Source organism: Vanellus vanellus (assembly GCF_965231255.1).
Source record: "Vanellus vanellus genome assembly, chromosome: 6".
Classification (NCBI taxonomy): domain Eukaryota; kingdom Metazoa; phylum Chordata; class Aves; order Charadriiformes; family Charadriidae; genus Vanellus; species Vanellus vanellus.
The window spans coordinates 33716615-33744467 of NC_138911.1; the positions used below are offsets into that span (position 1 = coordinate 33716615).

The 27853-nt window shown below is 41.2% G+C and overlaps 1 protein-coding gene across 1 annotated transcript in view; it reads left to right on the forward strand.

Moving 5' to 3' along the window:
- Window positions 1–461: 461 nt before the first annotated feature.
- The window catches only part of DCAF5 (DDB1 and CUL4 associated factor 5), a gene marked incomplete at its 5' end in the record, with an annotated part of 78287 nt that continues 50895 nt past the window's right edge, over window positions 462–27853 (forward strand). The window contains 5 exons of the mRNA XM_082485426.1: window positions 462–675; window positions 11899–12042; window positions 16349–16385; window positions 18783–18922; window positions 23292–23421. Of these exons, the coding sequence (XP_082341552.1) occupies window positions 462–675; window positions 11899–12042; window positions 16349–16385; window positions 18783–18922; window positions 23292–23421 (665 nt within the window). The remainder of the gene's footprint in view (window positions 676–11898; window positions 12043–16348; window positions 16386–18782; window positions 18923–23291; window positions 23422–27853) is intronic.

The window sequence follows — 27853 nt, forward strand, 5'->3', positions numbered from 1 at the left end:
GCACCTGCCCGCCACCTCAGGGGCGGCCGCGGGGCCGTTGGCGGCAGCCAGCCCCTCCGCCGGGCCGGGCCGCCCCTCAGGCGGGTCAGCGGCGGCGGGAAATGTCCTGCCGCAGGTTCTCGGAGCGGCGAATTTGTCCTTATCCTTGTCCATGTCCGTGTCTCCCCCACTTCCCACTCCCCCCCTTCCTCTTCCCGCGCCGTTACAGGAGCGAGTTAAAAAGCGGCGGCGCGACGTTAGAGCCGGCCCGGGCTGCAGCTGAGGATCAGCTGCTGAGGGGAGCGGGGAGGAGCCAGCGGGATCAGGAAGCGGCGGAGTGTCTAACACCTCTCTGCCATGGCTGGCTAAAGAAAAATCATCATAACCATAACAAGGGGGGAAGCGGGGGAGGGGAGGCGGCGGCGGCGGCGGGGGAAGGGGCGGCGGGGGAAGGAGCGGCGGGGAGCGGCGCAGGCGGCAGCATGAAGAGGAGAGGCGGCCGGGGGGGCAGCATGCGGTCGGTGGTGGGGTTCCTGTCCCAGCGGGGCTTGGAGGGGGACCCCCTGCTCACCCAGGACTTCCAGCGGAGACGCCTGCGGGGCTGCAGGAACCTCTACAAGAAGGACCTCCTGGGCCACTTCGGCTGTGTCAATGCCATTGAATTCTCCAACAATGGAGGCCAGTGGCTGGTCTCAGGTAAAGTGAACGCGCCCCCTCCCGCGCCCCCTCCCCAGAAAGCATCTTCTTCTTCCTCCTCCTCCCTCCCTCCCTCCTCCTCCTCCTCGGCCGCCTCCCCCGCGGCCCGGGGGAAGGGGAACGGCGGCGCCTCTCAGAGTCATTTCTCAAACCCACCGGTGCCCAGGAATAATGTTTCCCAAGTAGAGACCTAAAATGGTTGACAGGTTTTAAATTCTACTATTATTGGGGAGGGGCGGGGGGGGGAAGCCCTGGACAAAGTTTTCACGAGAGTGTTTCCACGGTGCGGAGGGGGTGGAAGCTGGGGATGCCCCTTTATTTACTGGCTCGCCTGTTTTGCCCCTTAAAAGGGAATTTTGGTGGGTTGGTTTGTTGTTGTGGGGTTTTTTTTGGTTTGTTTTTTTTTTTTTTTTTTTGGGGGGGGGGGACCGGACAGACGGACGGACAGCCCCGCTGCGTGCATTGTGGGCGCCGGGTGACATTTGTCCGTGCCGTGCTCCGGGCCGGCTTCCCGGGGGACGGCGGGGGTCGGCGGCCGCTGCCGGGGGGCGGGCGGCAGTTTGGCCCGGGGCGGAGGGGGGACGGACAAGGACTGCAGTGTCCTTATGGGGAACCTTATGGGTTTAATTTAGGGACTGATCACTGGGACCCCCCCCTCCCCAATCTTCTTTTGGGGGAGGGGAGTAGGGTTTTGTTTTGTTCCTCCTCCTTCCTCCCCTTGCAGGGCGCGTTTGGGGTGGTGGTGGATCATTTTCATGGTGATGTTTTTTTGGGTTCAACCCCCCCCCCCCCCCCGTTGCCTGCCCGGGGCTGGAGGGAGCCATGGCGGGGGGGATGCTGTCAGGTAGGAGGGAGGCGAAGGCTTGACATCAGCTGCGACACTGAAGACGGGGAACGGCTCTGCACCCCCCTTCCCCCCCAACCCCCGGCGGGGAGGGGCTGCGGGGCTCGGCGGCCGCCTGCCCCCACCCCGGCAGCGCTTGGCGCAGGTGCCTCTTCCTCCTTCCCCGCCTGAGGGCTCGGAGGGGCGGCGGGGGAAGGAGGCAACTTCAGGCCGGGGCCTGGCCGGGCGTTGCAGGCCGCGCTCTCCTCGGGCGGCTCTTAGCTACAGGCCGGGCAATCGAGGGCCTATCCCGCCCGCGGCGGGGCATGGCACGGCGCGGTGCCCCGAGGGCCCGGGCCTGGAGGGGCCGCGGCGCTCCCCTCCCGCCGAGCCGGGGGACCCCGCGCCCCGCTGGCGAGGGGATAGAGCCCTTTGGGTCGGCGCGGGGGAGGGGACTGCCAGCCCGGGAGGGGCTGCCCCCACTACTGCCGCGCCGCCCCGGGGGCGGCCTGGCCGCTGAGCGCGGTGTCCATCGTAGGCCGCCGGGGGGGTGGCGGGCGTCGTGTCCCGTCCGCCCCACGCCCTCTGAGGAAGCGGGCTGGAGGGAACGGGCCCCCTTTCCCCTGCCCTGCAGCGGGCTGGGGCTGCAGGCAGCTCCCTCCCCCTGGGCAGGGCTGCAGCGGGGAGGGCCCGTGCCCCTGTCGTGGGGGGCGACGGCCCTCGGGGAGGGTGGGAATTGGAGAGCTCTTTGGCATAAGGCCGTAGCAGCTTTGTTGAGAGTGGTCTCTCGGCTTGCAAGGGGGAGGGGGGTAATGGCCTGGCCACCAGCCAAAAGGGGCTGGGAGGAGGGGCCTGGCCACCCTCTGGTGGGCTGTAAATAGTGACAGGGGCTACTGAGGAAGGTGATGGGGGCTGCTCATTGCCTTGCTACGGCGGCTGGGCAGGGGCGGGCTCTGTCACACAAAGGTATCAGTAATAACTCCAGAAATAACATGGGGATTCAATAAGAAGTTATTATGGCTGTTTGGTTACCTTTAAGAAAGAGCAGAATAAAACCATCTTATAAACATAGAGTGGAAGCCGATAGACTGAGACCTTCTTAGATTTATTTTTCTTACCTGAAGAAACTTAAAAGCATAGGTCCCGTGATTTCTTGAATAAGTGTCCATGAAGGATCTCTATGTTACTGTTGGGGATTCTTTTACCTATATGTACATGCAACTTCTGAGATACGCATCCATTTATCTTGTGAATGTACATATATTTATGCATGCATATATGTATGTATATACACAGGTGTTTGTGTTGGAAGGGAATGCTGATTCATCTATTCTAAAGTTCCCAGATGTGCTATAGCTGGCATGCTGGTTTGTGCTGGTCCTTCTCCAGTAGTAAGTAGAGCTATGTATGTCTACTTATAAAGTGTTACAGAGAACTCAAGTGCATCTGTTGTTGCTTTTTTATTTTCCATAATAAGTGATGGAAACACCATCAGTATTTTCTGTTGTTCTTGCTCAAGAAAGCCTCAGGAGATACTTCAGGTCTTCTCACACCATCACTCCACTTACCTATGTTGACATCCATTGTTTAGGTAGAAGCATAAAAAGTTGAGGGCTGGAAGAGACTTTTAAGAATTATTTTTGTCCAGACTGCCTGAGTCAAGGTAGGTGCAGTGAGAGAGTGGAGGCAGATGTCCCATCAAATGGGCATCTAAAGAAGCGTAGGTAAAAGGAAGGCTTTCAAACTATGTCCAGTTTTCAGTTTCCTAACTTCTCATAAAGCTCCAGAATGTTTAAAGGGGATAAGCTTTTCCTCTGTATGCAGGAGACAAATGGTACTCGAGTTCAACCCTTGTAAATTTCTTGAAATAACTAGGAAGCAAGTAAAAAAAAAAAAGGCATGGGTGGGAAGAGGATGCTCTTTTTTTTTTTTTTTTTTTTTTTTTTAAGTTATGTGTGTTAGCAGTGCACAACTTTGGGACAATTAATAACAGACTACCTTAAGTCTGACCTTGTATTGATGCCCTGAGAAAATGAAGAGCTCTAATTATGGTAACTGTTTTTAACAAAGTTTTATGTTATCTGTGACCATAAGATCTAGGATGCATTATGTGACATAGCAACAGCAGGCAGGTGCTTTGTTCTTCAGTCAAGAATAAGAAATTAAGAAGCAAACGATTTATGGATATTGTGTTAAATTTCATGCCGTTATAAGCCCAGGCCTCATTAAAATTACACTCAAAACACCTGTTTTTTAAGGTCATACTTATCTTGAAACTGAGAAATAGCAAAAGCAGGAAAAAACAGAAGGAAAGCTCAGATGAAAGATAAAGGAAGGGCATAAGCTGCCTCTAATCTGAAGTTTTCTAGAAGAGTTGCTTCAGAAGACTTCCAAATGCAGAAAAAGCCTTAGAATAGATGGCATGTGGGTCTTTCCTCCCTCAAAATAGTCAGTGTGCTGAGGTAAGGATGAGATGTTAGATGCTTCCATCTGCGCTTATAGCAGCTAAGAGACTTAACAGGGATGTTGGAGTGTGTGAAAAGGGAGAGTACAAGCAGTCTTTTCAGTTGTTCAGTCTTAAGTAATATGTATATTCTTAACCTAGAGAAGTCTGCTTCAGCTAATTGACTTGTTAACAACTTAGACCTTATTAGAGCTGTCTTAAGTACAGCTGATACAGTGCATTCATAGTGGCTATACTGATGCCATTTAAATGCTAGCCTGCATCCAAATTAGTGCTGTTTTCATCAGTCTTGGCTGGAATGCTTTTTTTGGGTATGCGTCCCACGTTTTTGTTTTTGGTTTTTTGGATGTATCTCCCAGAAGCAAGTCTGTAAGGCTAATGATTGCTGTTTCAGTAAACATTTCAAACTGCTTAAACAGGGTTTATATTACAGTTCCAGATAGTTTTCCTGTTAGGATTTTGGAGAGAACTTCAGTGTAGACAAGCCTCAGCAGGCCTTTTGAAAGCATGTTTGAAACTTTTTGGTGTCTTAACTTCTTTAAATCTCGTATTGAAGATTGCACATTTAATAGTAGTTCCTAACCACTTTTTCAAGTAAAAAAGTTGAGGTCAGCAAGTTGGTTGGGGGCCAGTTTGTAGGCTTTTGCTGTACCTGTGTGGAACTCAACAGTGTCACTTTAGAGAGGGGGAGAAAGAGACACTGATGTTTTGGGGCAGGAGTGCTAGAAGAAGGGACAAGCATAAGAACAAGAATTAAAGGAAATTGAGAGAAATGAAAGGAGGAGGTGGATACTCAGGAGAAGATGCAATGTTACAAGTAGAAAAGATCTAGCTGTAGAATGACACAAGTGAAGAGGAAAGCTTAACGTGCAAGAACTATGTAAGTGGGCTGAAATTAGTTCAAACTAGCTGCTGGATGGAATTGAAAGATTTCATTGGACAAAATTTGTCTTTGCAACACTTCATCTACTAGGTGGTGGTATTTTTCTGTTAACAGTTTGAGAAACACATGACTGTCCGTGCATGGAAATTAAATTCGCCACACAATGATATGCAACTGACTTTTTCCCTCAGATATGCCAAGATCTCCTTCTGCAATTAACCTTCTTAAAAATCATTTTTACTTAGTTTGTGCCGTAGACTTTCTTTCTTCCATCTTCAAGTTTGGTGGATATGTTTTCCTATTTGTTTATCTGACTGTAATTTTTCATGCCTGCTATCTCTTACAAACATGAGTATCTTTATCAGAACCTCCCACTTTTTTTTTTCCCCTACTTTAAACTGCACTTGCAAGATAAATTCTGGGAAGTACTGTAATCTGAGACTTACTTAATCCATGCATATGCTCTTTTTCTTGGCTTTTTCCCTCACCAGATAATGAAAAAAATTAATAGCTCTTCTATGATTGTAAATTTGTAGGGATGCAGGAAAGTACTGGAAATTAATCTGTCATTTGGTTGCCATGTAAATTTGAAGGAGCATGAGCCTAAAACAGGGGAATGAGGTGACTTTAGAAAAGGTAGTGGAATATTCCTTCTGAAGTAAGGGGATTGTGTATCAAGTATGTTTTAAAGAGGGTCATTCTTGATCTTGGTCTCTTTGTATCAAGCAGAATTGTGCATGAGGAGGGATCCTATGTCCAGTTACTACACAATGTTTTCATTAGTGTCTAAGAAATTACAAAACTTAAAGGTGATACCAGGAAATGCAGCAATAATTTCAGACAGGAGTTGAATTTAAAGTCAATTAAGAGACATTACCTGGAAGAAAAAAAAAAGTCATGTGGTTTGGTGAGAACAAGTGCAAACTACAGCACCTGAACAAAAATGGTCAACTCTACAAATGCACTATGGAGACTAGACTATAGTCACGTAGAAGAGGATCCAAATGTAACAGTAGATCACAACATAAATAGCATCAGACATGGTAAAGCACATGACGTAAACCTGCTTTATTTGGTGCTGTTGGGGCACTGTTGGAGCGCTGTGCTCAGTTTTGGACACGGTACTTTGAAAAAGCTGTGGCTGCACCAGAGAAAGTTCAGAAGAAGGTATGAAGAATGATCAGAGGTCTAGAAGGATGAAAGACTGAAAGAAACGGGTCCATTTAGTCTACAGAAAGAAAAGCTGAGTAGAGATGCAAGTCTTAAGCTGCATAAAAGTGTTTTCAATTATTATTACATAAAGTTGTAAACTCTTCTTTGTGCACTGGGTATAGGACAAAGAAATGGTCTTAGATTATAGGAAGAAAGATTTTTAGGATGCTGTTTGATCTTACCCTTCATCCTGTAATTCATTCACTTATTTCTCCTCTCCGTTGTTTGTAATGTGGCCTTTTTATAGTTTAAAGTCATAAGCTGGTACAACAGAAGCAGCTGAAGAGGGGGAAGGAATAGGGAGAGCGGGGTTGTTTGTCTGACAGTTGATTTTTCTGTCAGGTCAGCTTCTTTAACCTACTCACCCTCTGGCTGCATCACCACTGAATTCAGTGGGAGGGAAAATAGCAGGAGCACATGGCATGGGGGAGTGGGATTATATGTAACGTCAAACTGCACCCTTGGGCTAGATATTAGGATAATCTGCCTAATGGCAAGGATAATGAAGCACTGAAATAGGCTACCTAAGGAGGGTGTGAAATCTACCTCAGTGGTATTTTTTAAGAACAAACTAGACACACATCTACTGGGAATAATTCTGATGCAGTCTGGCCTTTCACCCAAGCCCAGGGTCAACTAAGTGATCAACTTCTTGAAATACCATCTGATCCTACTTTCTGTGATTCATGCAACTTCTTCAGTAGATGCAAGCTGTTAAGATTAATCTTTCATGTTATGATTTGGAAGGGTTGCCCACTTGCCATGTAGGTTCTTCAGTGACTGGACCTGGTATATGGGAGACAAAGAAGAGTAGCGGTCTTGAGTTTTGTCCGCAATCAGCAAAGTTAATGCACTTTAAAACTGTGGTTTTCAAGACCTGACTGATATGATTTTGAAGTGCTTCTGTTAGCACACAAGAGCTAAAGTGTGTTTCATGCAGATACTGTGTAGACTACATTTGCTTTTGGCAAGAGTACGTTCTGTCCCCCTTTGAACCATTTTAGAACTAAAAAGAACAGTCCTGGACTACAGGTAGCCCACTGTTACTGTGAGCTAGACTCTTCTTCCAAATTTAATTGTGCATAAATTTAGCGATTACCTATTTAGAAGGTAACCAGATCAGGAAATTTTTTTTTGGGAAAGAACTAGTCCAAAAGCAGGGCAAAACTAGAATGCTTTGGTTTAGAAACTGTGGAGGCAGTGAACTGTTTGTGCTAAAATATATGCTATGCTGAGTCATTTGGGACCTGGTCAGTTATCTAGAATAGGCATATTCTACCTATAGTGTTTGTGTGTGCCACTTAAAAAAACCCAAACAAACAAACACAAACCAACCAACCAACTGAACAAAACCCATAAACCTCCCCCTCCCCCCAGTCAAAGCAAAACAAAGAACTTTTGGGGGGGGAGCCCTTCTTCCCCCTCTGCCCCTCAGTCTTGGGGTATGCAGCACGCACAAAGCTTTCTGAAGCAGGCAAACCATGAAGAAGAGAAGACACTTTTAATTCTTCTGGGAGGTCCACTTTGGGTTCACAGGAGGTGGAAGATTGTCAAGGGTGAACACAAAGTGTTTGTCTATTTAAGAATCTGTTTCATGATAACTGTCCCAAGATTTGAAATGCGAGGTTTCTTTTTAGATATATTCTGTTAACGTATCTTCTGGGAAGAATTCCTTAATCCTGCCTGTGTCTCTCTCCAACATTAGTCAGAAGGCCCAAAGCATTAACAAAGTATTCCAGTGACTCGCGGCAGGGAAGAAATATGTGTTTATCTATTTTTCATTGATGTGTGCTTGTGGAAGAAAAAGTTGGAATACTGCTCTTCTCTACATCAAGAATAATAGGGGAAAGTGATAAAATTTCCAGCATCTCTGACGACAAATACTTCTTCCTGTCTCATTTTGATTTTGAGTGTAAAAGCAGGTTTGAGCCATAATGAACACTGAAGTACTTGACTAATTAAATCTTTTGAAATGTGGATCCTTTATGAAAAGTAACTATAGAATGGCATTGTATGATTTTTAGCTGGGTCACACAAACTTTTACTTTTCAAATTGTTGGTCATGCAGTCCTAAACAGAATCAGCAAAATAAGATAGAAGTGAAGCTGTTTCCACTGCATAGATGTCAAACTTATTACTTCTGACACCATGAACTGAAAAATTACAAATTCAAGACTTTATGTGGGGCTTCAATTTCTAGAAAATCCACATGTGGAGCCTTGGTGGCTAAGGTATTTTCATATGAGGCCACATATCCAGGTTTCCCAGATGTGTAGTAAATCTGTTGCTGTTTGTATTTGCTCTGTATTGTGTCAAGAACATACTCTTGCCATACACAGTTACTCTCTTTTGGGGAGCGTTGCGGAGTTATCACAAGTTTGTGCAGTGGGTCCAGTGCTTTTTGAAAAGTGTTGAGTAGCTTCTGCTTCACATGTTGTAGAATTGGTGTATGTGCACAATAAATTCACCGCAAATTGAAAGCATCTTAATTAATCTGCATTCACTAATCAACTGTACAGAACAAATGCTATCGGCCTACAGTTTCCTATAATTCTCAGACTTGTAACTTATATTGCATGATGTGCATGCACTTTGTGTCCGATGAATCGTGGTTCCTTTCTACAGACTGTAAAAGCTCTATCTATTTGCATTTTCTTTGCTGTCTCCCTGTACACCTGTCCATACGTGTGTACCTCCCATTTTAAGGGTCAGGTTTTGGTAGCAGATATCACATTTGCTGGTTTGCACCTATCCTGGTGTTAGTCACGTAAGGCTTGCCTTTTCTTTGGTACATTTGCCTGTGACTTAACACTTGTTGCTCTCTTATATGAGGATGTAGAGACTGGTGAAGTGTCTTTCTTCCCCAAAGCCTCCTGTGTGACTGGACACGTTGGTAAGGCTTTTTCTTTCTGATGGAACTGGCCTTAAGTCAGAAGTATTTCTGGAATAGCTGAATTGTAGTTATTAAACCTTTCTGTCTCAGTAGGGTATGAGAGGAATACAACGGAAGCATGAAACACGGGTGTAGCAGTTCTCAAAGACAAGTATGTGCAAGAAAATACATAGATGGAGAAGGGACAGAATTGCTTGAGTGTGAGGAGCATTTAAAAGCTCCTAAACTGTGAAACATGTGCCACCACAAAGGCAAACTTAGTTCTCAAACTGCTGTAGTGGATATTCAATAGTGGGGCCCTTTGTATCAAAGATCTAGGTGTCTGGGAAGAGAGAGACATCTGGATTCGGTAGTGTCCTAGTTCTGGCAGGGATGGGGTTAATTTCCCCAGGGATGCAGCAGGGGAGGCAGGTATTCCATCCCAGGTGAGCCATGCCCAGGCTATAAGGGGCGCTAGCCAGGGGAGGGGGGGCAGTCGCTGCTCGGGGGGGCAGTTGCGGTGGTCTGGGTCCGGTCGGTGAACGGCAGTGCTGTAATCATGTCTGTATATCCCTTATCAGTGTTATTGTTTTCTCTTCCCTTTTGTTGTTCTGTTAAACTGCCCTATCTCAACCCACGAGTTTTGCCTTTTTCTTCAGATTTTTCCCACGGCTGTGGGGGTTGAGTGAACGGCCACGGGGTTCTTTGTTGCTGGCTGAGGCCAAACCACAACAAGTAGGAAGAGTTGTTTAGAAGCTGGAGGCAGAGGAAACAGGCACTAAGGTGTAGGAACTTACAGAAAAGAAGGTAGTGGCCACTTTTAACGTTGTCAAAGACTTTTCTGCACAGGTTGCAATTTATCCCACTCCTACCATACTGTATGTGTGCTGGAAACCACAGTAATGTTTGTTGCCTTTGGATATCTTCATTATTTCTGTTCATGTCTGGACTAGGTGTGTAGTGGAAATGAATATGAGTTTGCTGTTAACGTGAGAAACCTATATAGCTGTGCTATCAAGTAGGAGGATGTGTAGACTTTCTGCGATGGTTTTGCAAATTGGTTTGCTATCGTAACAATTAACAACAGTATGTTACTATGTTTTGCCCTGAAATGTCTTTTACAGAAGTCTTGAAAGACAATAAATGTAGTCTTATAGAAGCAATGGCAGTGTTCACCAGCCATAAATGTTGCTTAAACTGTTTGCCAGGTAGTGATAACATTAAGACCTGGCTGTTGGCAACTTCAGAAAGTAACCATTTTAAGTGTGACGATCGCGTCTTGATTTTAGCATGACTGACACGGTCATATGTTTCATTCATGACTATGTATTTCTGTGTCTCCTTATTACTAGCTCATCTGCAATCACCAGGTTGCAAATACAACTTTCTCTCCTATTTCTAGACAGAAAGGAGTCTAAGCTCCCATCAGTTTAGTTGACCATAAATTACTGTGAGTTTTTCTGGACCCATCACATTTGACTCTTATTCCCAGTAGTTATCAAATGCATCACAAATCTCTTTATCATATATTCTTGTTTGCTCTGTAAAGTACAAAATCAGGAGGAGGAATACACAATTAATTTCATGGAACATGGGTAAGCATAAAACGCAGCTGTACTGTCTATCAAAGTGATTGTCAAAAAATCTGTTAGGAGACTTAAAGGCTGAGAGTCTGTTAACTTAAAGGATGTTTGACATAACTCAGTTCCATGGGAAAAGTTCTTAATATCATCATATGATGTGAAAAAAAAATAATCTGATTAACAGTAGTCATGAATTCAATTTGTGCATTTACCTCTTCTTGAAGTAAACCACAGACCAATTAATTTGTTTCCTTTTGTCTCTGTTTCATTCCTTTTTCCTTCTGGATAGCAGCTCAGAAGGCACTGAGTTTATGCTTTTGATTGTGTAAAGAAGCAGTAAAATGTTTTAACTGAAATTGGCATGTTTCTAGTGGCACTTTTGACTTGTGATGCCATTCTCTTTTGTTTGTTATTAGACAGATACCAAAAATATGTTGCATTGGACTTGAAGAAGCTTTACTCAGATTTTTACATGCGCCAAAATTGATGTTCAGTGCTGTCCAATACAATAGTATCATGATTTTTTTTATCTTCCTAATAAACAATAGTTTAATGCAATTAAAGCATGAACAGAGTCTCATACTTATTTTATACCTGACTCTTTACCAGACAGAGAAGGAGGCACTTAAATATATTTGTGCATAGAGCTCTGAACTGAGAACTGCACCTGGGCAAGCAATTAGAAGTACAGCAAGCAGTAACGCAAGAGAGAGTTGAACTTCTTTTCCCCAGTTATTCTCTTTGTCAGGAGTTTGACTCAGAAGTGTCTGTCTTAACCTTTACAGATCTAGAAGCATGACATAACTGTGCATGCTGAAGACTTCTGACTGCTTCAGTAAAATCTTTTTATGGGCACATGTCAGTCCTGTAGCCAATCTATGCTATGAAGGCTTTGCAAAGACCGCTAGAGGAGATACAGTTGTCGGTGAAAGGGGAAAAAAAATTCCTGTTTTCTGAATAAGATAAGTGATGCTGGCAATAAGGAGTTGGTGTAGAAGCATTTTGCCAACTTGCATATGTTAATTTGGCATGTAATTCATCTACAGCTTGCCACAGAATTTTACATACCAGTAAAATTCTGAGCCTCCAGGTTGCTATAGGTTGTTGCTATAGGTTGTCACTATGTGTTGGCAGAATGGCAGCTGTTTAATCCAAACTCTTCCTGCTGATTTCTCTGTTTTCATTAATATTAATTGAATACCTGACTGCATGGCATCTTAATGTAAATGCATGTCTATATACCCAAACCCTTGCAAGGTATAAATTTTTATGCTAATTAAGGTTTCAGCAAAGCCTTTTATGAATAACTGCAGAGTTAAATAACTTGTCTGTCATCAATTTACACATGGCTTAGGCAGTAACGCACATTTCCTTTTTCTCTTCTAGGAGGGGATGACCGCCGGGTCTTACTTTGGCATATGGAAGAAGCCATCCACTCAAGAGTGAAACCAGTTCAGCTGAAAGGGGAGCATCACTCTAATATCTTCTGCCTAGCTTTCAACAGTGGCAATACGAAAGTGTTCTCCGGAGGTAAGGAAGGAAAAGTGCCCTGATTTCACAGGAGTTTGCATTGTGAATGCCTTAGAGTAGAAGCCATGAGAAGATCCTGCCCCACATGAAAGGTCTTTTCCGTAGTCCCCTAAGGGTCTGGAAGGTGTCCTTAATGAGCAGCTGAAGGTTCTTTGGGAACAGGGAATTCTTTAGCTCGTGCAACATTTTCAATTTTGTCATGCTTCTCCTTTTCCCAAACCCTGGTGTGAGTGCATTGTGTCTTGAGCTATCATGAGAATTCTGGGCCCAGTCTGCCCCTACTTGTGCTGTAGAATGTAGAACATGGTCTTTGTTAACTCCCTCTTAGCTGTACTGGGAGCAGAGCCTGCATCCTCTCTGGCACTTAAGCCTGATGCTTGAAAATCTCTGCTGCTAGTAGCTGATTTAATGCACCCTTAGACGGCTAATGAAGGGCTATTGCCATCTGTTGGTGGATCACTTTTTCTCAGACTTCATTTCATTTCTCACTAGGTAAGTGTCTGCCTTTTAGAACTGTTGGCACACTGTTGGCACTGTTGGCTCCAATTGGCCTTGATACTGTTAAGCTTTTTGTAATATAAATCCACTTTCTGATGAAAAGTTTAATTCAGTCTTAAAAGTAATATAAGGAAAGGGGATATGTACTTGTTCTGGGGTAATAATCCCTAGAATTTAGCTTCGTTTCACCACTTGATTTTTGAAGTGTTGAGTTAGGGAGGAAAATTGAAGTGAGAAGAAAAAGGCACAGGACTGTCAAAATGCAGTCAGTGTGATTTTCTGCTGTACTTCATTTCCTCTATCTGACATGATAATAGAATGGACAGGAATTTGTATCTTTCTTCAGTGTGTCCATTAACATACAGCTAGACTTATTTTAGGATATTATGAGACTATTTGGTCTGAGCCCTTCACTACCTTTTTGAATCATGATTTTTGAACTGCAAATCAATGCTATAAATTCATTCTAAGCCCATGTGAATGGTGGAAGCTTCCCATCCTCCAACACTGTGTTACAACTATAACAACCCTTAGAAAAAAAGGCACGACAAAGCTTAAGATGGTGTCAAATTTTAAGGATTACATGATTCACATATACTTCTCAGGTGGAGAAAACCCCCAAAATGTCAAATAGCGATACCTGTCTTCTAATTCTGGGGACTGCTGTTTATTTTATGAGAAAGACAGCAGTCCACACAGTCCTCAAATGAATGTATTGGCATGAGTGATTCCAATGAAAATTTGGGCTGGAGTCTGTTTTACTTTAGTTTCAATGCAGACAAATGGAACCTTAAATGAATATTCAAGGAATTAACTGTGCCAAATCTTGCTGGAGCAGTTGTAATGGTATTTTCTCCTTTCCAACTTAGCCCTCTGTCCATTGGGCCCTGCTGTCAGAGGCTACTGTTTTTACAGGAATGGCAGTAGAGTGGTTTGACTGTACCTTGCCACTGCATTTAACACCTGCAGTTAACACCTGCAGTTAAAGATTTACATCATTGATTATGGTGGATTTTTGCTAAGAAGTCAGGTTTGATGAGCTGTGACAGCTGATGCACAGGCAAACTGGCCGTTCTCATCTCTTTTTTCCTCCTCCAGTTTGCATAAACATACTGTGCCTCTGCCAGAAGTTATTTCCATTGGAGGAGTCAGGAACTCTTTCAGCTGCTCCACCAAGATTCACAGAGCTCGTCTGCAGGGGCTGTGAGTCTGACTCTTGGATCCCTTGTAAAGAGTCATTTTGCTGCATGGCCTAGATGTACCATCTGTTTTATCTCTGTCAGTAAAATGGGGCTAACTATATTTATTCACTCAACAATGTTCTAAGAGATTCTTAAAAGGTCTGAGAATTGTGGGTCCTAAGATCCATTGGTCGTTATCCCCCCCCAATACTGAAGTTGGGGCAGTATTCAAATAATGGAAGTCAGAATACTTAAAAAAAAAAAAACCCCAAACCCTAAAAAGTAGAGTATGGAAACTAGCACAAGGTGCACAGAACTCAATTCATTCTGTAAATAAAGCTGCCAGTGACTAATGACTTAGGATCTGACGACCTTTCCCTAAAGCAGCTCTTGATAGCAGAGGAGAAAGGATTTTCCACTTCAGTACAAATTGAATTGCATCCAAGGAATTTCAAAGCTCTTTGCTTTGAAGGAGCACATGCGTAGCATGCACCACATGTAGCCATTACAGAACTGGAAGGCAGAAACCAAGTGTACGGTGTTTTGCCTGTAATATCTGGAGAAAAAACTGTCTAAAGATACCAAAGTAGTTCCCATCCCTGAAGAATACTGTTTCCCTTCTCTGTTCACAGACACTGGGACTAGAGTAGAGCAGCATTTGAAATGAAAGATCCCCTCTTAGTAAACTGCATGGACTTTTTTTTTTTTTTGCGTTTAATGTTATGTATATGAAAAGCTGAAATAAACCTACAGGGAACTCAATTTGTTTCTGTAGAGGCCTGATGTGACAGATATGGGGTTTAGGCCACCTTAACTGTGCTCTTCTGTAGGTGCTTTGTAGTATTTCATCCTCACAGGTGTAATTGAAGGGAATGGCAGATGCTTCTTGTCTTTCTGATTGTCGTAACTCCAGTTATCAAAGCAAGAGAGATTATAAATGGCATATAAAGTAGTGTATACAATTACAACCCAGATATTCTCAATGAAGAACGAACTCTCCTGTGTTGAAGTAAAACAATGTAAGTGGGAACCTTATTGGGCTGAACACCAGTGATTTCTGCAGGGATGAATCCTTACCAGAAGCAACCAAGCAGTTTGTGGTTAGACTTTTGTCACCGCTTTCTCGTCCCACACACAAAACAGAGAGAAGCAGCGGTTAGTCCACACATGCCCTCCTTTTGTTCTTTCATTCCCATTTTGGAGCTTGTGATGGAAGGGAAGGTCAATCCCATGATGACTAGGGGCCTGAAGCCAGGCATCTAGAATGATTCTTGTGTTCATACTGTATGGAGAGTGAGGAGCAGGAGTGTCTGCTGGAGGAAATTTTGTCACTGGAGAAACTAGGCTACACTTTTCACTGATGAAATGCATAGGCACTAGAGACACTTTATTAGGTATAAACCTTGCCTGTATTGTATAATGGGCAGTTTCCATTGCAATTAATGATCAAAGGACACTTACACATAAGTGACTTGTTTATTGTACCATGGAAAAGATGAGCTACTGCAGTAATCTAAGGCTGGCACGATCTAACTAGGAGCCTGTGCAGAGAGTAAGTGGATGTAGAAAAATCTCACACCTCATTAGTCAAAGAGAAACTTTCTCATATTTCTTCTGTTGGGACAGAATACAAATTGAAATGTGTATGGGATAAATGAAAACTGAATCAACTGAACACATAAGAATCATAACAGGAAGTCTTGCTCCTTCTGAATCTTTGGTGTTCGTGAAGAAAGCTTCACAACTTGGTATCACAACTACAAAGACATACTGGGCATAAAAATATGACTTTCTGTGCTGTTTTTTTTTCTTCTGAATTAAATATAAATGTGTGTCTCCTTAAATATTTCTAAAGACGAGGTGCCAAATCAGATAAAATAATATTCAGTGCAGAGACTAAAAAAATATTCTGTTGCTATAGCTTGAAAAACACTGCATGAGCCAGTGGAATTACTTTGTAGCTGTGACCCTCTTAGTCTGCATGCATGTCGTTAGTTTCCATTGTGTTCAATGAATGTGATCAAAGAAAAGTGACATGATTGTCTGGTTACTTGGTTTGTTTTTTGTTAATACAAAAGAAATTATACTGGCTGTCATGTTCGTGCCTTCTCAATGGTTGCAAAACCCTGAACGCTGACAGTGTGAACCAGTGACATTTGAGCTGGGAGCCCAATGCATTTTGCTTATGGCATCTGTTTTCACCTTCCATTATCTTTTTATGGAGCTTCCTCTGAGCAGGACAAAGACGTATTTGCATCAGAGTTAAAGGTGTTCTGCTGCTTCATATAATATTATTCTCTTTACTTGCAAGTGTCCCAAAACTCGAGCTCGAACTGAACAAAGAATGATCAGTAACACAGTTAAGTAGAATTATTTGTTGAGCAGTAGGAGATGGAATGGATTGGTACATTTGATCATGACTGGAAATGTCACGTGGAGCCTTTCACATAACTGAGCAGAGAGCTGACCACTTGGCAACTGAACTGGTCTTCTCTTTGCTTGAGTTTTGTTTTTGAAATAGAAAATTTAAAAAAAAACACCCCACATTTACTGTTTTTTATTTTTGTCACTGTAATGCTTTTTAACGACTGGAACATGATGTTAAGTGTTTATATTTCTCTTTATAGGCAATGATGAGCAAGTTATACTCCATGACGTTGAAAGGTAAATACACAGTTTGTGTTTCCACTGCTTCAAGAGATCCCTTAATGTTAACTCACTGAAGGAACTTTCTGTTTTAAATTAACGATCTGGGAGAAGAACACGGTGTTTTAATCCTAATGCATGCTTTTTATTTATCTAAATTCATATCCAGAATGAAGTATTCCCCATCATGTCCGTGTCCCGTCCTGTCCCCCCCCTTTTTTTTTTTTTGTTAAACACTTTGGTTCTGCATCGTTTTGACCTCAGAAAACAGAATGGTTATTGAATGCGTATGCTTTCCTGCAGGCAGCATAGTAGGTTCTGGGTAGATCCAGAGCCAGGTAATTCTGGCACATATACAAGTATTCTGGCATATACAGCCTTTTTGTTTTGTTTTTCAAAGCACTCACCTGTATTTAAGATAGCTAGTGCTTGGCCTACCTAACTACCTTTTAAAACGTTGGCTGCAGCTGCCTGATTCTCCACACTAATGTGAAGCATATTTATTTTGATACTTAATTTTTACCACAAACTGCAAAGTAGTTGGGAATTAGGCTTTGTTGCGCTAGATCAAGATTAGGCTGTTAGTCAAAATATAATTAATACAGTAGTGGTAACGTATTAGATTGGATTTCTCTAGATATCCTGTCGTTCGAGCTTACTGTTTTTGAAGCAGAAAAACTATAAAGTTAAAATTTTGGTCTGTACTAGTAACTTCTACAGATTTAAGCAATGACCATTTAAATAACTTGAACTCAAGAAAATCAAGTATAAAAAAAAAAAGCAGGAAGAGATGTATGTAGGAACAGAGAAATAGAAAACCTTAAATCTTTTTGAGTTGCCTGAATCCTGGTTCACATAATTTGGACGTATTTCTTGCTAAGTTTGTCCAAAGTCTTTTGCAGTGAACTGATCAGTGTACATCTGCCTTCCATCGTACCTTGTATCTACTTCTTGTATAAATCTTACATGAGAGCTGAGCAATAGTAAATTTGTCTTACTCTTCTAATGCATTGTCAGGACTATTATGTTGTTTGCTGGTTTGTTTTTTGGGGTTTTGTTTTGGTTTGACTTTTGGGGGTTTTGAGGGTTTTTGTGCACTTTTTGTTTGGTTGGGTTTTTTTGTTTGGTGGTTTTTTTTTTTAATTAAATGTGGAAATGTCAAAATTTTAGATGTCAGTGTTTATTGTGTTCTGACTTTTCAAGCTTCTACAAGATCTCAGTCCTTGACAACTTTCTATATACCACATTTATTCCTGCTGTGTCTTGCTGAGATGTTTTAACAAGTCTTTTTCATCTGTATGCATTTTTAATGTGCTTTTGTTATCAGAGTTGGGTTTTTTTTTAGGTATGCCAAGTCCAGTTGTAACATATACAGAAATCATTCCTCTAAGGCTATTTGTGGGATCTTCTAAAAGAAACCTTAGTAGTCTGACACTGAATTTGATTAATTTCTGTAGAGAGCTACTGTGTCTTCTTGAAGGATAACACTTGGTCTATCAACCTTTTTCATACTTTTAAATGTTTTCTGTTGCTGCATTTTGGTCTTTCTGTTTATGATGCATGAGACAGAATTAGTAGATCTGTCACTAAGAACATCAATTGACATGGGAGCAAAACAGTGATTTTTATGTGGGATCTCTTTGGTGGAGTTTCTATGAGGTATAGGGATTGTGTACAAAGTGTATTCTCTAAAGAAATAAAACAACCCCAGAATCTTCCGTGTTAAGATTTTAGCTTTTGGCCCCTCCATACAACTATTTCCTCCTTTTTAAATGATCTAAAAAGTTGAGAAAGGGAGAACAGGCTGTTTCTTTTTTTATAGCTGCGTAATGGGTGAAATCTAGGTACTGCCTGGGACTCATTTTATTTTGTTTTGTTTTTCTGCTTTTACTATTTGATAAAAATATAGGTCTGGTCTATTCTGGAGAACCAAGAAAACTTATTAAAAAATCCAGTGGGAAAGTTGCTGTTTTGTGAGCTTTAGCTGAACTTTTGGATCATACAGAAGCCTGTATTAAAGAATAAACTTTTGTCTTGTGTTCTTTTTTACATTAAGTAGTAAAAATTTAGTTCACAGGTCTCGAGACCTCTTTCCCTTTCCCATTATCTCCTCCCAAACTTAATCTAATACAACATGATTTCCATAGCATCTTGCAGTTTCTAAAGTTTTTGATGTATGGGTTTTGGTCTGAGGGTTGTTTTTTTTTTTTTTTTTTTTTTATCATAGCATGACATCTTGGTCACTCTACATGGGCTTTTTGTTTGTTTTTTACTCTTAATTAAACACAAGGGTCTTATGAAGTTACAGAAACCTTGTCAGTAAATATTACTAGGTACATAAAGCTGTACGTACTTTACTATTTAAAACAACAGTAAAAGAAGGAAGAATGATAATATTGTGTGTCTTTTTTCTAGCACCGAGACCTTGGATGTGTTCGCCCATGAAGATGCAGTGTACGGCCTTTCAGTGAGCCCAGTAAATGACAACATCTTTGCCAGTTCATCAGATGATGGCCGGGTTCTTATCTGGGACATCCGAGAGTCCTCCCATGGAGGTGAGGTCTCTAGATGGAAAAGATCGTTGATTTAGGAAGAATTTGGGCAAGGCAGGGAAGGAAAATATTACGTTTATCTGGGGCAATCGAGGCAGGGAGTGTTGGAGAAGGGTGAAAGTGAGGCATAATTCTTGTGGCCGGTGATAGGCAAGCCTTGGTCCTTACAGTTCAGTGTCACTGTCTTAAATGACTTCATAAAGTACCAGCATATAGTGCAGGCTAGCATAGAACTTGGTATGAATAGGTTTTAACTTGAGTAAAGAAGCTGTGAAGGACACATTTCTTCAATAAAAAACGTCTTGCTAAATTTGAATTCAATCAGGAATGTGGATTTTTTTTTGGTTTTGTTTTGTCTATAGCCTGGGATAAAAAAAATTGCTGGACTTTTAGAAAGCTGTTATTTTGATTTGAATATTTTTCCAAAGCTTTTTATATACTTCCCAGTGTCACTGAGAATTGTTCTGATGCATAATGTTTTCTGGTTGTATGGAAACTTAGAGCCCTTATGTGATAACAGGGAAGTTGAATTAATACTTCAATCTTTGTTTTCTAAAACAGAACTGAATATGGTTGTTTTATGTAACAAACCTGCAGCTTCTCAAAACACTGCAATCTGTGTTTGTACAGCTGCAGTTTTAAAGCTGGAGAATCTCAGTTTAGAACTGTAGTTACATAAATTTGAAGAAGAATACTTCAGTAATTGAATTTCAGTATATGAATACTTAAGTAATACTTCAGTAAATGAAGTTGTGAGTTTACCCCATCCTAAAGATGACAGAGCTGAGAATTTAAAACTGAACAACCTGCAGGAATACAGAATCTGGTTCCCTTCCTTCATAGCTAAAATCAACTTTCATCTTTTTTTTTTGTAAGCTGATTAAATGCACTTGGCTTAGCTCGTAGTTTCTACTGGTCTCACAGGAAAGTTGTTTATGACACTGAAATCCAGCTTATGTATTTTGTGGCAATTTGTGCACATTTGTTACTGGGTCAAAGTTGTTTAACTGAATTAGCTTTTTCCATGCCTAGTGAATTTAATAACTTTTCTAGACTGAGATTCTGTCCCTTTTTGATTAGGAAATGAAAGCTGAAACAATACATACTTTATACTGTCATAGGAGTCTTTTAGAGCCACTAGTATCATGAGGGCTTTATTGAACATGACTAACAAGAATTAGGTCTTTCTTGATAAGCTCCACCAGAATACTCGGAGTAGATTGCTTATTGATGCCCTCCCTACCCCAGGTATACTGCCTTTGTATAAATAAAAATTAAATGTAATAGCACTGCATTCAGTTTGCAGTAGTCTGATTCTTACTGTGAATTCTGATTCTCTTGTGCAATTGTGATACCCCTTATCTCTCTCCCATCTGGTAATTTTATTAAAACATTCTGAAAGACAGTGCACACACTCAGTATATCTACGTCACATACATATGTGTGTCTCTTCTCTGGATCGGTCTCTGAGGAACTCATTGGTAACCTCCCTTTTGCTTAGAAGTCCCTTACTAGCACAGTGAACTGTTGTTTTCCCTTTAGCCAGTTTCTCACCCCATGCAACTCCCTTTGCTATTCCTAACTGCCTGTAGCTAAACTTGATACTATACCACATGTGAAATCGGTCCTGATTAGATCTACCGCTTTTCCCCCATATAAAAAGTCAGTTACTTTATCAACAAAAGAGATTGAATTAGTCTGATGTGACTAATTTACCTTCGGTAAATCCAAGTGTCACTTCATCCCTAGTTGTCTGTTTTCATAATAGCCAAGTGATGAGACCAGACACTGAATATGGCTTCCAAATTAGAAATGGTGAAATGCTCCTTTATTGCCTTCTCCTGAACTCTATACACCATAAAGATTTGTCTCTGTTAGGAGAACAACCTGTTGCTGACAATGGATGTCAACAGTTGGTGAGACTGGCTGCTTAAATGCATCTGCATGAAGCTTCTCAGTATTGTAAGCTAATGACCAATCTGATCTGAGTTTCTGAAATTGTATGAAATGAGGTTTGTCCTTCTTTTTTTGTAGTTAAACCTTGCTACTGCTTTTACTTTTGCTGAGACTTTGAATGAGAAGGCTGCACCAGTGAAAATGCAGTGAAGAAGCATTGGCTGTGGTACATTTGGGGCTTTTTTAGATTAGCATTTCAGGTTCCCTGAATTTTAAATAAAGGGCTTTTGCATGCTTATATAGGAGTCCTGAGTCAGCATTTATGTGTAAGCACTGCCAATTTTTACTACAATATAATGCTTGTCACTGGGGTAATCTCCTTGTCTGCAATAGTATAGTGCCTATTCCCATGACAATATCTGCCAGTGTTAAGTATAGTTAGTTACCCTGAGCAGCCAGCTTGTTAAAATCTTGCAAATAAACTCCTAGTTTAAAATAGTGCATTAAAAGAAGCTGGAAAAGGCGATTCATTCCCCTTCTGTTTCTCCCCATCTCTCACTGCTGAGTGATTTATGCAGTAATTTTTGCAAACCCACTTTCAATTTTTGTTAGAGATGGTGTTGAGCTTCTCCCTTGAGAAACATTTTCATACTCCAATGTATAAGAGCTAAATTGTGAATGAGCATAAAGAACAATAAAAAAGTAATCCCCTTACTTTTCATTAAAGTGACTTAGTGCTTCATTAGTTTAGCTTCTGTAATCTGTCTTTAATTTGACAGGCTGAAAGGCAACTTTTGATATCTTAGAAGAAAACTCTAGTACCAGGGCAGGCTATATATAATAAAGGGGTGAAGGAAAACACCAGCAATTAGTGACAATGATTTGACTAAACGAAGGTACACAAATTAAAAGTTTATTTTAAAAACCAACTCCTTTATTTGGCAATCTGATATTGTTCATCTCTCCACTTGGCTAATGCTGGCCATTGCTTCTCAGTGGGGGCTGCCATTTTAATAACACAGCCTTTTATGTCCCAGCAGGGATCTGATTTGATGATGCAAATGTAGAAGGTCAGTTTTGGTATTAAACCTTATTTGGAGCTGCCAGCAGACCAACAGCAATCTCTAAAGCCTTAGGGCTGGCTGGCAGAACAAAAGTTTGCTCCTATTCTTCCTTTTACCTCTGCCACCTATGACAATAGCACCAGGCAGCTTCAGCCATGGTCAGAGACCTTTGTTTTAATCTCTGCTAAATGAACACTAAAAAGGAAAGTCCCTGAATCAAAAAGCTTGTAATAGAGAATAAGAGGAAGATACAGGTGGGGCAGGACAAGTAAATATTAATTCTGTCTCAGTTTCTTGATGGACAGTAGTTTCAGAAGGTATTGGGAATTTGGCAGGGTTATCTGTTTAACCATATTTTATGTCTTAATGAGGGTTACGAGGAAATAAAACGAAGTACCTTTGGAGGTGCTTGTGGGGTTAAAGGTGCCTGCACTCAGTGGCTCAAATGAGGGCAGTAGGAGAGTCTCCCAAGCGTGTGAGCAACGCAGTGGTTGCATCAAAGCAAACAGTGAATGGAAAAGTCTGGCATAATCCCTGGCACAAAATAGGCCTTGATTCTGGTTTTTTAGTTGAGTGAAAGAATGGCAGCATGCCACAAAAGATGCAGACAACAAAGAGAATTAGACTGTGCCTAAAGCCATAAAACTAGCAGAAACATACAGAGAAGGATGACAGTCAAGGCTTTTTCCCACTCTTCATGGAGGCAGCATTTTGACAGAATGCATAGGGCAGAGAAGCAGGCTAAACAGTCTTGCTACACTGATCGAGATGAGAGGGGGAGAGTCTGGATGAGCATGTTTTAAACTCTGTGTGAGCAGCAAAAGCCAACTGTTTGCATTTTTATGCAAGAGGAACACCCTTCTTGTCTACTTGTGCAGCACTTAAGAGGTGGCAGGCCTCTCTTCCCCAGGGTTGGCAGCTTGCTTTGAGTGGAGTTCCATAGAAACTTATTTCACTTTTTGTAATATTATTCTCCCATATAAGCAGTTGCAGTTGGGAGATCATCAATGACTGTGGAAGCTTCCAGGTATATATGGCTAGGAAACTTTCAGAAGCCCCTCTGTGTGTAGTCCTTATTAGATGACCGTTTGGTCATGAACCTTAAGATTCAAATACTTGATCCTGAAGTGGCTAGCTTTGAACTCTGGTAACGTTTCATAAGCAAAATGGTGTCTTGAAATCCAGTATGTGTCCTTTTCCATATTTAGACAAAGTTAATGTACACGTGGGTGGATTTTAAAACCTCAGTTTTTATATTGCTTTGGATGTGTCAGCTTGAGAAATGGTTTGAACATGTCTCTATATCTTCAGATCTTATTATGCTGTTTCCATATTAAGCTGCTAAACTCATTGCATTGAACAGTTGTATGCATTGTTTGTTCTTATGTCTGAAATCTCAACTTTTTCAACAGAGCCTTTCTGCTTGGCACACTACCCATCAGCCTTTCACAGTGTGATGTTTAATCCAGTAGAACCCAGATTACTTGCTACTGCCAACTCAAAGGAAGGTGTGGGACTCTGGGATATTCGTAAACCTCAGAGGTAAGATTTGACTGTCCTTGTTGTCATTGTCTTATGCTGTGCTATCTCTTTCCCTTCAGAGGTGATGGCATGCCACTCTTTTTTTTTTTTAAGTCAAAATATACGATGATAAGAAAAGAGCAAGAACAAAGTTAACAGCAATGTTAGTAACGCTGAATTTAATTATTTTGCATAATTAACATTCTTCTTCATACGTATGATCCAATTTGATTTAAAATGGGGCTAGATCTTCAATGTTAAGGTAAGTGATTTTTTGGAAGCCTGCGTGGCCTCACCACTGCGGATTAACTCATATTGTTGTGTCAAGTTCACATCATTATATTTAACACTGGCTTGCTAGTACTGGAAGAAGCCATGGTGGGCACTGCCTGGTTTAGTTTGTTTTTTCTACCCAGCTAAGTTTTCAGTGACTGACCAGAGATTGTGGTCAAACTTTTTAATCAACGATTAAGAGTTTTATATGACTTCCTAGACACCTGGATAATCAGTTTGGCTGCATAACATGCTTCCAGATTTGCATAGGATTTTAAATACATGAAAAGAATAAGTTTGCAGTATGAAGTGCGGTCAGACCAGGTTCTAAAGTGGACGTATGCAATGTCTGATACCAGAATTTCGCATGCATGAGAGATTAAGCTTCTGTTGAAGTCTTTTTCAGTCTTTCAGATTTGAAAGTAATTTCCTTTTTTTATCATAATAATCAGAAAAAAAATTTGAGCACCTGAAGTAAATGTTTCTCCCTTCTCCTCCCAACTTCTACGTTTACATGTTTCCAGTTACAAGTGTAAGTGTAGAAAGGATAATCTCAAAAAAGTGAAAAGGGGAAAACAGGTGGTACTTGGTTTACAGTGCAGTAGTCAGCGATTTAAAATCTTTCAAAGTGTACGCTTGACTGTCCTCTTACTGGTGAATTTCTTGGAATATCTAGAAGTGCATATCACTAATAATTATTCTTAGGTTTGTGCTGTAAAGAGCAAAAAGGAATCTCATATGAAGTTAACTATAACTGGCGTAAAAAAATATTCTAAAATGTTTAGACATCCATTACAATAGCAGTCAAATTATGGTTTCAGGAGGGTTTATTATTCTTAAATTGTAAACATTAATAATTTGAATTGATTTTTATTTATAAGCTTGAATTAGAATTTCCAAGCTGATGCTGGTGGCTGCAGAGCTTACTCACATTTGTAAAGTTTGCCCGAGCCCTTGTCAGCAGCAGTTGTGCAGTCTGCTGTTAAATTTAGGTTTGATAAAATTTAACTGGGAGGCCATTATGAAGTTGTCTAAGCTATATTCTCTTATCGTTGTCAAACTCTGTATGTCCAGGTCGTAGTAAGTAACTTTCTAACATCAAACTAGCTTCAGCATTTACTGGATAGAGGGAGAGAAATACAAGACATTAGGGATATTTTTCCCTTATGAAATATGTTTCTTGAGTTTTTTTCCCCTAAAACTTCTTACATTTTAGCTTCAGTTCATGCCTGTTTTTTTCTTCTGAACTTATATGGACAAAGTTGGCTTCCTCTTGCCAAACCATCTGGCCTTGTACTGGTTTTGCAAGATTCTTTGTTTTTCAGCTTCTACCTCAATTGTGTGATTTAAGATCTGTGGGTTGTTTTGGTCTTGATTTCAAAAGGCAGTTACACCAAAACATTTTGCTCTTCAGACTTTTAGTCTCAGAGTGGGAATATAAAATGAATGATGTCGGTAGAGTGGTATAACTTATGTCAATAGAAATTCTTTATGGATGCAAAATTTAGATGAAGCCTTTCACTTGAGTAGCAAAGTGAGATGGGGTCACCCATGGAAAGGTTGTGCAAGGCTAAAAGGAATAGAGAGAGGAAGTAAGTATCACTAAGGATACAAGCACTGACCCTGGTAAATGCAGGAGCAGATTATTTGAGTAGAGAATTCTCACAAATTTTAACAACCATTTTCTAATAGCAAAACTAGTGCCTTTTTCTTTTTTTTTTTTTAGCTATTCTCTAACTTTGATCTCCAAAAGTTTCTCAGCTTATACATGAAAGTGTTGATGAGCTGTTGCTTGGGGTGGTAGCAACTGTCAGGTCATGGAAGCTCAGAAGATCTCCAGTCTAGATGCTATCCTTCTACCTCAGCCTTAATCACAAGACAAAGTGCTTGCTGTGAGCTTGTTGGGGGGACCACTGCGTGTGTATGGGGTAGTAGTCTGTGCTCACACGTTTAAGGACACACATTTTTAGCTGTATTGTGGCATTGTTCTTTCTAATGCCAAATATAAAATAGCTATAACAGAATTAAATTGGTAACAGTTCTTGGGAAGTAATTTGTATTTCTCCAGGTTTAGCACCAGTATGAAAGACCTAATAACCTTTGACAAATCTGAATTCTATAGTCTTGTTTTGAGTGCTGAAAGGGGAGGGGAAGGGGTGCTTTACGTTATGACCTCTGTGTCATCTTGGAGGCCTTGCATAAATTAAATTGATGGAAGCTTGTATGCTTATATTTGACGGACAAGAACTCCCCTTCTCTGATCCTAATCTGATGAAAGTAAATAGTTCCAATTAAAAAAACCTAAATGGTGATGGTTAAACATCATACCTTGCAACTACAGTGCTGAAATTCTGCTTTTTCCATGTGTAGGGGAGTGTGTGCAACATCTGTATTGTACAGCTGAACGTACACCGTGTATGCAGCTGTTCCTTTAAGTACTGAATTTAAAGCATTTGCACCTACTAGGTGTTGTGAATTGTGTACAATAGGCGCAGCTTCCTGCCTGCAGCCCACTCCGCCCACAGGATTCAGAAACAGGAAAGTGGATAGTAGGAGACAGGCAGCTCCTCGCAGAGTAAGTGCTGTTGACTGATACTTAGAGCCTCAGACTTGGGCTGAGCAAGCTGTAACTTAAATGAATGCAGGTGATAAACGGCAGCAGAGAGGAGACTTTTCTGGAACAGCCATCAGCTTTCCTCCTTTGCTTGATCAGAGATGTGCACAAAGCATGATGAGAAGGGTATGCTTGGCTGAGGGAAAGAAAATGGCTTAAAGCGCTCTCCTGCCACTGCAGTTTGCTCCCAGGAAACTCTTAGGGAAGAGGACTCTTCAGAGTGAGCTGTGTCCTGCTAGTGAGCTGCCAAAGCCAGAGTCCCACATACTTAAACAAATTAAACTGGACTTTTAGTCTTTAATAAAGTAACAGAGCATCTGCCAAAACTCCTACTGGTCTCTGCAGATCTAATTTGTTAATCTAGAAATATGGAACTTGATTTTTAACGTATTAGGAGCCAATTTACTTTGTCTTATGAGGAAACAATTTTATTAATTTGTAGATCAGTTAAGATAGAATCTGCACTGCAGTGAGGAAGTAGAAGCCAGAATTTAGATTTTCATCTGTGGGTTTTAGTTTGTTACAGTCTTCTGGGGAAGATACACTGTGAACTTAATTATCAGGAAAAGAAAAAGGTTTTGGTAAGGGTTAAGTAACCTACATAATGCTGGAAGTACTTGTGATAGACTTTACATAGAACTGAAGTTGGTATGTGAGGAAGTTTGTGTATATTGCCTGTATTCTTATTCTTAATAAAGGACGCAAAGTGTCGTTTCAGGTAAGATGTTTGCCAAAAGTATTTTGGCTGATGAATTTTATAGGCAGAATGGGTTAAATAGCCCTGAAATGCTCCATAATCTAGGGATAAACAGGAAGCTGCCTGTATAACTGGCATGCAGGAACACTAGCACAGCAAAGAAGGGCTAGTGCATCAGCTGCTTTTCTCGTTGCCAAAAAAGTCTGCTAATGGTGGATATCCTTGCTTCTCTACAGGTTTGTAGCTCTCTTTTACAGTGTCGTCAGTATCCAAGGAAATGCGACACTGCCTGGGGTGTAGGAAGGATGATGGACTAGAGATTTTCGGGGGACACGATGTAGAAGTATTAACTTGCTGGGATTGTTGAATAGCACAATATATAATTATAGTATGAAATTGCTAGATCTGTCTATTCCTTCCCTAGCCTACCTTTATATTTCCATTGCTGTGCGTGAAGTTCACTTGTGAGGGACTTTATTTTATGCCGTTAAGCTATCAAGGGAAGTTCTCTTTTCCTTCAGTATTGATGTAATCCTTCATAATAAATTTGGCCATCGTGGGAGGTTTTTCAGTCCTATTGTTCTACCTGTGGTGCTAGCAGAAATGGCTAGATCAGGTAAACTTCAGCTGTTTTGTCGCGATGTGTGGTATAGTGGGGGTTTGATTAGGGGTTAATGAAGGGGAAGAAGTGTAGATACTTGTAAATGTTTGCTGTGGATTGCAAAAATAGTAACTTTCAGTAGGTTATGCAGGGCTGCAGCATTCCTCCAATACAGGAAAGGTGAAATTATATGTCGTTAATAATTTGCTGCTACTATAACACTTTGTGTAAAACTCATTTACCCCGACTACTGTCGTCCTGTTCTCTG